The sequence below is a fragment of the Pseudophryne corroboree genome, chromosome 5 (assembly GCF_028390025.1).
Source record: "Pseudophryne corroboree isolate aPseCor3 chromosome 5, aPseCor3.hap2, whole genome shotgun sequence".
Taxonomy (NCBI): Eukaryota; Metazoa; Chordata; class Amphibia; order Anura; family Myobatrachidae; genus Pseudophryne; species Pseudophryne corroboree.
In genome coordinates, this window is record NC_086448.1 from 727,693,018 (window position 1) to 727,707,460 (window position 14,443).

General features: G+C 47.4%; 1 protein-coding gene across 6 annotated transcripts in view; it reads left to right on the top strand.

Moving 5' to 3' along the window:
• Positions 1 to 14,443, top strand: part of LRRCC1 (leucine rich repeat and coiled-coil centrosomal protein 1) — a 267,597-nt gene that overhangs the window by 232,016 nt on the left and 21,138 nt on the right. For all 6 annotated transcript variants that reach the window (XM_063924032.1, XM_063924034.1, XM_063924031.1 and 3 more), the window contains one exon: positions 13,617 to 13,752. In XM_063924032.1, coding sequence (XP_063780102.1) covers positions 13,617 to 13,752 — 136 coding nt within the window. The remainder of the gene's footprint in view (positions 1 to 13,616; positions 13,753 to 14,443) is intronic.

A 14,443-nucleotide genomic window follows, 5' to 3' on the forward strand; every position in this document is an offset into this window, starting at 1 on the left:
AAAGCTGGCTCCCTGATCTCTCCCCTGCTTAACCTTCACAGGCTGGAAAAAAGAGGAGGGGGGCACTTTGGAACGCAGTGAGTGGGAATTAAGGCTATACAGGTTGAGTATCCCTTATCCAAAATGCTTGGGACCAGAGGTATTTTGGATATCGGATTTTTCCGTATTTTGGAATAATTGCATACCATAATAAGATATCATGGTGATGGGACCTAAGTCTAAGCACAGAATGCATTTATGTTTCATATACACCTTATACACACAGCCTGAAGGTATTTTAGCCAATATTTTTTATAACTTTGTGCATTAAACAAAGTGTGTGTACATTCACACATTTCATGTATGTTTCATATACACCTTATACACACAGCCTGAAGGTCATTTAATACAATATTTTTAATAACTTTGTGTATTAAACAAAGTTTGTGTACATTGAGCCATCAAAAAACAAAGGTTTCACTATCTCACTCTCACTCAAAAAAGTCCGTATTTCGGAATATTCCGTATTTCGGAATATTTGGATATGGGATACTCAACCTGTATATATAAAAAGCGCTATCTGGTATATATATTCCAGTGTTTTTAAGCGCTGGTGTGTGCTGGCATACTCTCTCTCTGTCTCTCCTTAGGGCCTGGTTGGGGTTTTGTCCCCTTATAGGTTAATCCCTGTGTGTGTGGGGGGTGTCGGTACGTGTGTGTCGACATGTCTGAGGCAGAAGGCTTCTCCAAGGAGGCGGTGGAGCAAATGAGTGGTGTGTCCCCGTCGGCTGTGCCAACTCCGGATTGGATGGACATGTGGCATATGTTGAATGCAAGTGTGGCATCTTTACATAAAAGGCTTGATAAGGCTGATTTAGGGGGGACATCAGGGGGTCAATCCTCGGATTGGACCGACTCACAGGGCCCGTCGGGGTCTCAAAAGCGTCCCTTAACACAAGACACTACTACCGACACGGATTCTGATTCCAGTGTCGACTATGACGAAGTAAAATTGCACCCTAGGGTGACTAAAACCATTCAGTGTATGATTGTGGCAATAAGGGATGTGATGCATATTGAGGATGAACCCTCGGTCCCCGACACAAGGGTACACATGTTTAAGGAAAAGAAACAGATTATTAATTTTCCCACATTTCATGAATTAAATGATTTCTTTGGAAAAGCTTGGGAGACTCCGGAAAAGAGACCGCAGATCCCCAAAAGAATTTATATGGCATGCCCCTTCCCTAAGCAGGACAGGGAGATTTGGGAATCATCCCCCACTGTGGACAAGGCCCTGACGCGCTTGTCCAAGAAAGTGGCGCTACCGTCTCCTGACACAGCGGCCCTTAAGGACCCTGCAGATCGCAGGCAAGAAACTACCTTAAAGTGTATTTATTCTCATACAGGGGCTGTGCTAAGACCGACAATTGCGTCGGCATGGGTGTGTAGCGCAATTGCAGCTTGGACAGATGAGCTGACAGATCAATTTGATAATATGGATAAGGATACTATATTCTTAACGGGTGTGGTTCATCAAATCGACAGTGTCTAGGTCGACAGTCACTAGGTCGACATGGATGGAAGGTCGACAGGGTTTCTAGGTCGACAGGTCTAAAGGTCGACATGAGGATTTTTTATTTATTTTTGGTGTCGTTTTCTTCGTAGAGTGACCGGGATCCCAAATTAGTGCACCGCGTCCCCTCGCATGGCTCGCTTCACTCGCCATGCTTCGGGCATGGTGCCTTCGCTCCGCTACCGCTTCGCTCGGCACACTTTACCGTTCCAATCGTAGTCCACGTGGATCGTTAAGTATGAAAAAATTCTAAAAAAGAAAATAAATGTGAAAAACTCATGTCGACCTTTAGACCTGTCGACCTAGCACATGTCGACCTTCCCTCCATGTCGACTTAAACATTGTCGACCTAGACACTGTCGATCTTCAGACCGGATCCCATTCTTAACTCTAGCCCATATAAAAGACGCAGTCTTATTTATGAGGAATGCTCAAAGGGACATTGGATTGCTGGCTTCTAGGGCCAATGCCATGTCTATCTCAGTGAGAAGATCCTTATGGACTCGCCAATGGACGGGTGATGCGGATTCCAAAAAACATATGGAAGTACTACCCTATAAGGGTGATGTATTGTTTGGGGATGGGCTGACGGACCTGGTTTCCACAGCTACAGCAGGTAAATCAAATTTTTTACCATATATTCCCCAACAGCAAAAGAAAGTAACACCCTATCAGATGCAGTCCTTTCGGTCGCACAAGTCCAAAAGAGGTCGGGATCCTCTTTCCTCGTCAGAGGTAAGGGCAGAGGCAAAAGAGCACCTGCTTCGACAGGTGCCCAGGAACAAAAGTCCTCCCCGGCTGCTCCAAAACCCACAGCATGACGCTGGGGCTCCCCTGAGGGAGTCCGCACCGGTGGGGGCACGTCTTCGACTTTTCAGTCAGGCCTGGGTCAGATCAGACCTGAATCCCTGGGTGTTGGAAATAGTTTCCCAGGGGTACAAACTGGAATTCGACGAGGTGCCCCCTCGCCGATTTTTCAAATCGGCCCTACCAGCTTCCACATCGGAAAGGGATGTAGTGTTAGCTGCAATTCAAACGCTGTGTATACAGCAAGTGATAATCAAGGTTCCCCTGCACTAGCAGGGAAGAGGTTACTACTCAACCCTATTTGTGGTCCCGATACCGGACGGTTCGGTCAGACCTATTTTGAATCTGAAATCCCTAAACCTGTACATAAAAAGATTCAAATTCAAAATGGAATCACTCAGAGCGATAATAGCCAACATGGAGGAAGGGGAGTTTATGGTGTCTCTGGACATAAAGGATGCGTACCTTCATGTCCCCATATATGCCCCCCATCAGGAATACCTGAGATTCGCTGTACAGGATTGTCATTACCAATTTCAGACGTTGCCGTTTGGACTTTCCACGGCCCGAGGATTTTCACCAAGATAATGGCGGAAATGATGGTGGTCCTGCGCAAGCATGGAGTCACAATTATCCCATACTTGGACGATCTCCTGATAAAAGCGAGATCAAGGGAGAAATTGCTGAGCAGTGTGGCCCTCTCTCTGAGAGTGCTCCAGCAACATAGTTGGATTCTAAATCTACCAAAGTCACAGTTGATTCCGACAACTCGACTACCGTTCCTAGGTATGATACTGGATACGGAACAAATGAAGGTCTTCCTCCCAATAGAGAAAGCCCAGGACATCCAGAACATGGTCAGAGACCTGCTAAAACCGAAAAGGGTGTCAGTTCACCAATGCACTCGAGTTCTGGGAAAAATGGTGGCGGCCTACGAGGCCATTCCCTTCGGAAGGTTCCATGCAAGGACTTTTCAATGGGACCTTCTGGACAAGTGGTCCGGGTCCCATCTGCACTTACATCGGAAAATAACTCTGTCCCCAGGGGCCAGAGTGTATCTCCTGTGGTGGTTGCAAAGTGCTCACCTGCTGGAGGGTCGCCGGCTCGGGATTCAGGACTGGATCCTGCTTACAACGGACGCGAGCCTCCGAGGATGGGGAGCGGTCACACAGGGAAAAAACTTTCAGGGACTTTGGTCAGACCAGGAGTCCTGTATACACATCAATGTGTTGGAACTCAGAGCCATTTACAACGGCCTTCGACAAGCGGAGAGTCTTCTTCGAAACCTACCGGTTCTGATTTAATCAGACAATGTCACAGCAGTGGCTCATGTGAACCGCCAAGGCGGGACAAGAAGCAGAGTCGCGATGGCGGAAACCACCAGGATTCTTCGCTGGGCGGAAAATCATGTAAGCGCTCTGTCGGCTGTCTTCATTCCGGGAGTGGACAACTGGGAAGCAGACTTCCTCAGCAGACACGATCTCCATCCAGGAGAGTGGGGACTTCATCAAGAAGTCTTTGCAGACATAAAACGTCTTTGGGGAACTCCTTAAATAGACATGATGGCGTCACGCCTCAACAAAAAACTTCGGAGGTATTGTGCCAGGTCTCGGGACCCTCAGGCAGTGGCAGTAGACGCTCTGATAACACCGTGGGTGTTCAAATCGGTCTACGTGTTTCCTCCTCTTCCTCTCATCACAAAAGTGTTGAGGATCATAAGGCAAAGAAGAGTACAGACGATACTCGTTGTCCCAGACTGACCTCGAAGGGCCTGGTACTCAGATCTACAAGAGATGCTCACAGGAGATCCCTGGCCTCTTCCTCAGAGGGAAGACCTGTTGCAACAGGGGCCCTGTGTATTTCAGGACTTAGCACGGTTACGTTTGACGGCATGGCGGTTGAACGCCGAATCCTAGCGAAAAAGGGGATTCCGGAAGAGGTCATCCCTACTTTAATAAAGGCTAGGAAGGAGGTGACGGGTAAGCATTATCACCGTATCTGGCGAAAGTATGTGTCTTGGTGTGAGACCAAGAATGCACCTACGGAAGATTTTCATCTGGGTCGTTTTCTCCACTTCCTACAGACAGGAGTGGATATGGGCCTGAAATTAGGCTCTGTTAAGGTTCAGATTTCGGCCCTCTCGATTTTCTTTCAAAAGGAATTGGCGTCTCTTCCAGAAGTCCAGACGTTTGTAAAGGGAGTGCTGCATATCCAGCCCCCTTTTGTGCCTCCAGTGGCACCATGGGACCTGATTGTGGTGTTGCAGTTCCTAAAATCACACTGGTTTGAACCACTTAACAAGGTTGAGTTGAAATTTCTTACCTGGAAGGTGGTCATGTTGTTGGCCTTAGCATCGGCAAGGCGAGTGTCAGAATTGGCGGCTTTGTCACACAAGAGCCCCTACTTGATTTTTCATGTGGATCGAGCTGAATTGAGGACACGTCCACAATTTTTGCCTAAAGTGGTTTCTTCGTTCCATATGAATCAACCTATTGTGGTGCCTGTGGCTACAAGTGACCTGGAGGATTCTAGATCACTGGACGTAGTCAGGGCCTTAAAAATTTATGTAGCCAGGACGGCTAGAATTAGGAAAACAGAGGCACTGTTTGTCCTGTATGCGGCCAATAAGATTGGCGCTCCTGCTTCGAAGCAGACTATTGCTCGCTGGATCTGTAATACGATTCAGCAGGCTCACTCTATGGCTGGATTGCCGGTACCAAATTCGGTTAAGGCCCATTCCACTAGGATGGTGGGCTCTTCTTGGGCGGCTGCCCGAGGCGTCTCGGCATTACAACTTTGCCGAGCGGCGACTTGGTCGGGGTCAAACACTTTTGCTAAATTCTACAAGTTTGATACCCTGGCTGATGAGGACCTAGCGTTTGCTCAGTCGGTGCTGCAGAGTCATACGCACTCTCCCGCCAGATTGGATGCTTTGGTATAAACCCCATGGTCCTTACGGAGTCCCCAGCATCCTCTAGGACGTAAGAGAAAGTAAGATTTTAAACCTACCGGTAAATCTATTTCTCCTAGTCCGTAGAGGATGCTGGGCGCCCGTCCCAGTGCGGAAACTCTGCAAGACTTGTATATAGTTGTTGCTTACATAAGGGTTATGTACAGTTGAAATCGGTTTTGGACCGTTACTGTTGTTGTTCATACGGTTAACTGGTTATGTATGATCCAGGTTACATGGTATGATTGGTGTGGGCTGGTATGAATCTTGCCCTTGGATTGCTAAATCCTGCCTTGTATTGTCCATCTCCTCTGGGCACAGTTCTCTAACTGAGGTCTGGAGGAGGGGCATAGAGGGAGGAGCCAGTGCACACCCATAGTCAAAGTTCTTTTTAGGTGCCCTATCTCCTGCGGAGCCCGTCTATACCCCATGGTCCTTACGGAGTCCCCAGCATCCTCTACGGACTAGAAGAAATAGATTTACCGGTAGGTTTAAAATCTTATTTTCTCTGACAATAAAAAAGGAAGGGTGAAAAAATTCCTGCGCACTAGAAAGGGTAAATAACACACTTTTTTACAGTGTTGAAAACACTATAAGATGATTTTTAGATGAAAATATGTGAGATTTTTTCCTTAATCACAAAAAATCTTCACATCAGAAAATATACAGTATTGCAGCACCTGGTGATATTGCATCGGTAATATCACCAGGTGCTGCAATACTGTCCGGCACGTGGTACGCTAATCTCTCTCCGCTGCCAGAGGAGCCAGACAAAGAATCATATATGGTGGGAACGACTTACTGCAATAAGGAGGATACCAGATAACAGACTATTTTCGGACTTTTATTGGACTTTTTTTATGTATATATTTTTTATGAACATACTACGAGACTTTCCACTATTGTTGTATTGCGAGAAATAAGACGTATGGTATATGTTCCTTTGTCAGACAACCACACGTGTGGTATATTTTCTGATGTGAAGATTTTTTGTGATTAAGGAAAAAATCTCACATATTTTCATCTAAAAATCATCTTATAGTGTTTTCAACACTGTAAAAAAGTGTGTTATTTACCCTTTCTAGTGCGCAGGAATTTTTTCACCCTTCCTTTTTTATTGTTACTTTGTGATTAGTGGAGTCACTTTAAAAATTCCAGCAGCCAGTTTACTAGCAAGGATCGCGGGTGGTACCAATATCCTTTTTATTTTCTCTGACGTCCTAAGTGGATGCTGGGACTCCGTAAGGACCATGGGGAATAGCGGCTCCGCAGGAGACTGGGCACAACTAAAGAAAGCTTTAGGACTACCTGGTGTGCACTGGCTCCTCCCTCTATGACCCTCCTCCAGACCTCAGTTAGAATTTTGTGCCCGGCTGAGCTGGATGCACACTAGGGGCTCTCCTGAGCTCCTAGAAAAAGAAAGTTTATTTTAGGTTTTTTATTTTCAGTGAGATCTGCTGGCAACAGACTCACTGCTACGAGGGACTAAGGGGAGAGAAGCGAACCTACCTGCTTGCAGCTAGCTTGGGCTTCTAAGGCTACTGGACACCATTAGCTCCAGAGGGATCGAACACAGGGCCCGACCTCGATCGTCCGTTCCCGGAGCCGCGCCGCCGTTCCCCTTACAGAGCCAGAAGCAAGAAGAGTCCTGGAAATCGGCGGCAGAAGACTTCGGTCTTCAAACAAGGTAGCGCACAGCACTGCAGCTGTGCGCCATTGCTTCCCATGCACACCTCACACTCCGGTCACTGATGGGTGCAGGGCGCTGGGGGGGGGGGGGGGGGGGCGGGCGCCCTGGGCTGCAATATTAAGTACCTTGGCTGGCAAAAAAACACATAATATAGTCATAGAGACTATATATGTGAAAAATACTCCTGCCAGATATACATAGAAAAAAGCGGGAGAAGTCCGCCGAAAAAGGGGCGGGGCTATCTCCCTCAGCACACTGGCGCCATTTTCCCTCACAGCTCCGCTGGAAGGATCGCTCCCAGGCTCTCCCCTGCAGTTTCCAGACTACATAGGGTAAAAAAGAGAGGGGGGGGCACTAAATTTAGGCGCAATATTGTGTATACAAGCAGCTATTGGGAAAAATCACTCAGTTATAGTGTTAATCCCTGTGTTATATAGCGCTGTTGGTGTGTGCTGGCATACTCTCTCTCTGTCTCCCCAAAGGGCTTTGTGGGGTCCTGTCCTCAGTCAGAGCATTCCTTGTGTGTGTGCGGTGTGTCTGTACGGCTGTGTCGACATGTTTGATGAGGAGGCTTATGTGGAGGCGGAGCAAGTGCCGATAAATGTGATGTCACCCCCTGCGGGGCCGACACCTGAGTGGATGGATGAAAGTGTCATCTCCTTACATAAAAGGTTTGACGACATATCAGATGTGGGACAGCCGGCTTCTCAGCTTGTGCCTGCCCAGCTGTCTCAAAAGCCATCAGGGGCTCTAAAACGCCCGCTACCTCAGATGGCAGACACAGATGTCGACACGGATACTGAATCCAGTGTCGACGACGATGAGACAAATGTACATTCTAATAGGGCCACACGTTACATGATTGAGGCAATGAAAAATGTGTTGCACATTTCTGATATTACCCCAGGAACCACAAAAAAGGGTATTATGTTTGGGGAGAAAAAACTACCATTGGTTTTTCCCCCATCTGAGGAATTAAATGAGGTGTGTGAAGAAGCGTGGGCTTCCCCCGATAAGAAACTGGTAATTTCTAAAAGGTTACTAATGGCGTACCCTTTCCCGCCAGAGGATAGGTCACGTTGGGAAACATCCCCTAGGGTGGATAAAGCGCTCACACGTCTGTCAAAAAAGGTGGCACTACCGTCTCCGGACACGGACGCCCTAAAGGAGCATGCTGATAGGAAGCAGGAGGCTATCCTGAAGTCTGTATATACACACTCAGGTATTATACGGAGACCAGCTATTGCTTCAGCATGGATGTGCAGTGCTGCAGCTGCGTGGTCAGATTCCCTGTCGGAAAATATTGATACCCTAGACAGGGACACTATATTGCTATCCATAGAGCATATAAAAGACGCAGTCTTATACATGAGAGATGCACAGAGGGATATTTGCCGGCTGGCATCTAAAATAAGTGCAATGTCCATTTCTGCCAGGAGAGGATTATGGACTCGGCAGTGGACGGGTGTTGCAAATTCTAAAAGGCACATGGAAGTTTTGCCTTATAAGGGTGAGGAGTTGTTCGGGGATGGTCTCTCGGACCTCGTTTCCACAACAACAGCTGGGAAGTCAGCATTTTTACCCCATGTTCCCTCACAGCCAAAGAAAGCACCGTATTATCAGGTACAGTCCTTTCGGCCCCATAAAGGCAAACGGGTTAAAGGCGCGTCCTTTCTGCCCAGAGGCAGAGGTAGAGGGAAAAAGCTGCAGCATACAGCCAGTTCCCAGGAGCAAAAGTCCTCCCCCGCTTCCTCCAAGTCCACCGCATGACGCTGGGGCTCCACAGGCGGAGCCAGGTACGGTGGGGGCCCGTCTCAAAAACTTCAGCAATCAGTGGGCTCGCTTACGGGTGGATCCCTGGATCCTTCAAGTAGTATCTCAGGGGTACAAGCTGGAATTCGAGACGTCTCCCCCCCGCCGTTTCCTCAAATCTGCCTTGCCAACAACTCCCTCAGGCAGGGAGGCAGTGCTAGAGGCAATTCACAAGCTGTATTCCCAGCAGGTGATAGTCAAGGTGCCCCTCCTTCAACAAGGACGGGGTTACTATTCCACAATGTTTGTGGTACCGAAACCGGACGGTTCGGTGAGACCCATTTTAAATTTGAAATCCTTGAACACATATATAAAAAAAATTCAAGTTCAAGATGGAATCGCTCAGGGCGGTTATTTCAAGCCTGGACGAGGGGGATTACATGGTATCACTGGACATCAAGGATGCTTACCTGCATGTCCCCATTTACCATCATCACCAGGAGTACCTCAGATTTGTGGTACAGGATTGTCATTACCAATTCCAGACGTTGCCGTTTGGTCTGTCCACGGCACCGAGGGTATTTACCAAGGTAATGGCCGAAATGATGATACTCCTTCGAAAAAAGGGAGTTTTAATTATCCCATACTTGGACGATCTCCTGATAAAGGCGAGGTCCAGGGAGCAGTTGTTGGTCGGGGTAGCACTATCTCGGGAGGTGCTACAACAGCACGGTTGGATTCTAAATATTCCAAAGTCACAGCTGGTCCCTACGACACGTCTACTGTTCCTGGGGATGGTTCTGGACACAGAACAGAAAAAAGTGTTTCTCCCGGAGGAGAAAGCAAAGGAGCTGTCATCTCTAGTCAGAGGCCTCCTGAAACCAAAACAGGTGTCGGTGCATCACTGCACGCGAGTCCTGGGGAAAATGGTAGCTTCCTACAAAGCAATTCCATTCGGCAGGTTCCATGCAAGGACTTTTCAGTGGGACCTGTTGGACAAGTGGTCCGGATCGCATCTTCAGATGCATCGGCTGATAACCCTGTCTCCAAGGACCAGGGTGTCTCTGCTGTGGTGGCTGCAAAGTGCTCATCTTCAAGAGGGCCGCAGATTCGGCATACAGGACTGGGTCCTGGTGACCACGGATGCCAGCCTTCGAGGCTGGGGGGCAGTCACACAGGGAAGAAACTTCCAAGGACTATGGTCAAGTCAGGAGACTTCCCTACACATAAATATTCTGGAACTGAGGGCCATTTACAATGCCCTAAGTCAGGCAAAACCCCTGCTTCAAAACCAGCCGGTACTGATCCAGTCAGACAACATCACGGCAGTCGCCCATGTAAACCGACAGGGCGGCACAAGAAGCAGGACGGCGATGGCAGAAGCCACAAGGATTCTCCGATGGGCGGAAAATCACGTGTTAGCACTGTCAGCAGTGTTCATTCCGGGAGTGGACAACTGGGAAGCAGACTTCCTCAGTAGGCACGACCTCCACCCAGGAGAGTGGGGACTTCATCCAGAAGTCTTCCAACTGATTGTAAACCGTTGGGAAAGGCCACAGGTGGACATGATGGCGTCCCGCCTAAACAAAAAGCTAGAAAGATATTGCGCCAGGTCAAGAGACCCTCAGGCGATAGCTGTGGAAGCTCTAGTGACACCGTGGGTGTACTGGTCGGGTTATGTGTTCCCTCCTCTTCCTCTCATACCCAAGGTACTGAGGATAATAAGGAGAAGAGGAGTAAGAACTATACTCATTGTTCCGGATTGGCCAAGAAGAGCTTGGTACCCGGAACTTCAAGAAATGATCTCAGAGGACCCATGGCCTCTACCGCTCAGACAGGACCTGCTGCAGCAGGGGCCCTCTCTGTTCCAAGACTTACCGCGGCTGCGTTTGACGGCATGGCGGTTGAACACCGGATCCTGAAGGAAAAGGGCATTCCGGAGGAAGTCATTCCTACGCTGATTAAAGCTAGGAAAGAAGTGACCGCAAACCATTATCACCGCATTTGGCGAAAATATGTTGCGTGGTGTGAGGCCAGAAAGGCCCCAATGGAGGAATTTCAGCTGGGCCGTTTTCTGCACTTCCTACAGTCAGGGGTGACTATGGGCCTAAAATTGGGTTCCATTAAGGTCCAGATTTCGGCTCTATCGATTTTCTTCCAGAGAGAACTGGCTTCACTACCTGAAGTTCAGACTTTTGTTAAGGGAGTGCTGCATATTCAGCCCCCTTTTGTGCCTCCAGTGGCACCTTGGGATCTCAACGTGGTGTTGGATTTCCTAAAGTCACATTGGTTTGAGCCACTTAAAACCGTGGAATTAAAATATCTCACGTGGAAAGTGGTCATGCTGTTGGCCTTGGCTTCGGCCAGGCGTGTGTCAGAATTGGCGGCTTTGTCATGTAAAAGCCCTTATCTGATTTTCCATATGGATAGGGCAGAATTGAGGACTCGTCCCCAGTTTCTCACTAAGGTGGTATCAGCCTTTCATTTGAACCAACCTATTGTGGTGCCTGCGGCTACTGAAGACTTGGAGGCTTCCAAGTTGTTGAACGTAGTCAGGGCCCTGAGAATTTATGTTTCCAGGACAGCTAGTGTCAGGAAAACTGACTCGTTGTTTATCCTGTATGCACCCAACAAGCTGGGTGCTCCTGCTTCAAAGCAGACTATTGCTCGCTGGATCTGTAGTACGATTCAGCTTGCACATTCTGCGGCTGGACTGCCGCATCCTAAATCAGTGAAAGCCCATTCCACGAGGAAGGTGGGCTCTTCTTGGGCGGCTGCCCGAGGGGTCTCGGCTCTACAACTTTGCCGAGCAGCTACTTGGTCGGGGTCAAACACATTTGCAAAATTCAACAAGTTTGACACCCTGGCTGCGGAGGACCTAGAGTTTGCCCATTCGGTGCTGCAGAGTCATCCGCACTCTCCTGCCCGTTTGGGAGCTTTGGTATAATCCCCATGGTCCTTACGGAGTCCCAGCATCCACTTAGGACGTCAGAGAAAATAAGATTTTACTCACCAGTAAATCTATTTCTCGTAGTCCGTAGTGGATGCTGGGCGCCCATCCCAAGTGCGGATTGTCTGCAATACTTGTATATAGTTATTGTTTAACTAAAGGGTTATTGTTGAGCCATCTGTTGAGAGGCTCCGTTATTGTTCATACTGTTAACTGGGTATAGTATCATGAGTTATACGGTGTGATTGGTGTGGCTGGTATGAGTCTTACCCGGGATTCAAAATCCTTCCTTATTGTGTCAGCTCTTCCGGGCACAGTATCCTAACTGAGGTCTGGAGGAGGGTCATAGAGGGAGGAGCCAGTGCACACCAGGTAGTCCTAAAGCTTTCTTTAGTTGTGCCCAGGCTCCTGCGGAGCCGCTATTCCCCATGGTCCTTACGGAGTCCCAGCATCCACTACGGACTACGAGAAATAGATTTACCGGTGAGTAAAATCTTATTTTTTATTTACAAGTGCTTCATCTTCCAGCATAACATTGCAATCAAGCTCAAAGCAAATTAACTGACAAGATTTTATCAGATGGTTATTGCTGCTTTCACTCGTTAAACCACCATTAAACTTGACTTAATGCAAAAAACTAACCATGAACATTAAAAACAAAGACACAACCAGGGCAAGTTGGAATAGGGGATCGGACTAGCTTGTACTTCCTAGGACAACGGTATAATTGTATTGACTTCTAGGTCTTGAGACCATTGCCACATCACATCCCAAAGTCCAGTGAGCATCGGCACCTGGGAGAGGGTGACCGAGAAGGAAGGACAACTGGACTGTATGCACAGGGAAATGCAGGAGAGAGAAGGGTCGATATCTTGTCCCGGAATGTGGAAATCTTGGGACAGGACCGAATGTCCAATTATAAACCTTATTCCAACTCACTTTTGACATATTTGAAACCCAATACCCTAAGCGGATTATATAAACATGATTTGAATGTTGAGGTACTAACTACCTCCCCTCTAGTAGGAACTGTTTGCGCCATTATTTAAATGCTTTATTAACTATTTATTGTAACTTGAATTGGAGACTCTGGACCAATTAAGGATCCAGAATTCTGGGAAATGGGGATCTCACTTCCAGTTATGACTTTAGTGGTACTTCTGATAGAAGACATTTGTGAGCAGTCCCATTAAGTAGTTTGCAGTATGTGTTTCAGTATTCTGTGGCTCTTCAAGAATGCAAGAGTAGGAATTATTAAAGGTAAATAATTGATTGTCCAATTCAGTCATAGTTTTCCGAAAAGTTTATTGCTAAATTTAGAGTATGGCAATTGGGAACGCAGCACGGCTAATATTCTCATGAGCTTCAATCATGTTTGTTCATGGTCCAATGGTTAGTGCCCCATAACATAATACAGTAGATAGTTGGAGGGACAATGCTACAAGTCATATAGAAATTATAACAGAGATAATACATCCACAACATGTCAATTAAACTGAAAAGCCGCAGGTAGTGGTCCTCTGTGTTGGGTTATTGTTCAGACTCCTTTGCCGTGATCCGTTCCAGACCCAGAAGCTTTTTATTACACATACATTTATTAAATCATACATTTCCTTTATTGTGAATGAAATATGTTGATAGACTACACCAGGCCTGGCCAATGTGTGGCTCTCCAGCTGTTGTAAAACTACACATCCCAGCATGCCCTGCCACAGTTTTTGAATTCCCTAATATCAAAACTGTGGCAGGGCATGCTGGGACTTGTAGTTTCTCAACATCTGCAGAGCCACAGGTTGTCCAGGCCTGGACTAAACTATTCACAAAATAGAATCACCTTGATTTGTGGAAACTTGTAATCTGACTGTAGACCATTCCCATTTACTGTAATTTCTGCAAATGTCTCTCTTCTCAGAGTTATAATGGAGAAACTTCATTCCGTGGATGATGCGTTTCGGAGACAATTGGAGTCTGTTCTAGCTGCCCACCAGGCTGAACTTACTAAGGTGGCAAGTGAGAAGCAAAAGGAAATAGAAGCAGCCAATGATAAAGTAAGCGTCACACATCCGTGTCCTGTAATCGTGAATAGTGTTCGCTTACTCTGCACTTACATTCCTACTGTCTTGCTGAACATAGAAGTATAAAATACCATATTGCTTATTTGGTTTTTCTGCTCTAATTCCATTTCATTATTAAGACACACTCAGTGCTTTTACCAACTTTCCTCACATGGTCGCATCATTTGCAACCACCCCAGGGAGTGCATTATCTGATCTGGTCGCAAACTATGCGACCAGTAAGATACACTGTGTGGTGGCTGCAGGAAGATATTCCTCCCGCAACTGCTGCTCTCAGAGGGACCTTCCAGTTCGTCTGCTTCCCTTCACACTGCATCAGTGTCTGCTGTGCTGCTGACTGGTTAGCACAGCAGTACCCACCTCCCAGCAGCTGCAGACATTAGCAGCCACCAGGGAATTGTAAATTAACAACCCCCCACCCCAGCTCCCCTGTGTACCTGGTGGCTGCTCAGATGAGCAGCCGCTGGAAAGATCAAAGTCGCAATGCTCCGATGTTTGTTTTTTTTCTTTTTCAGTAAATGATTTTGGATACGTTAAAATATTTGTCGGGCCGACCTTCGGTCCCGTAGAAGCCTGCATACACTGAGATACTTCTAGCACAGCATGGGATGCCAGTGAAAGTGGCCTTAACCACAAAGTTTATTGATACAAATGTGTAACAGAT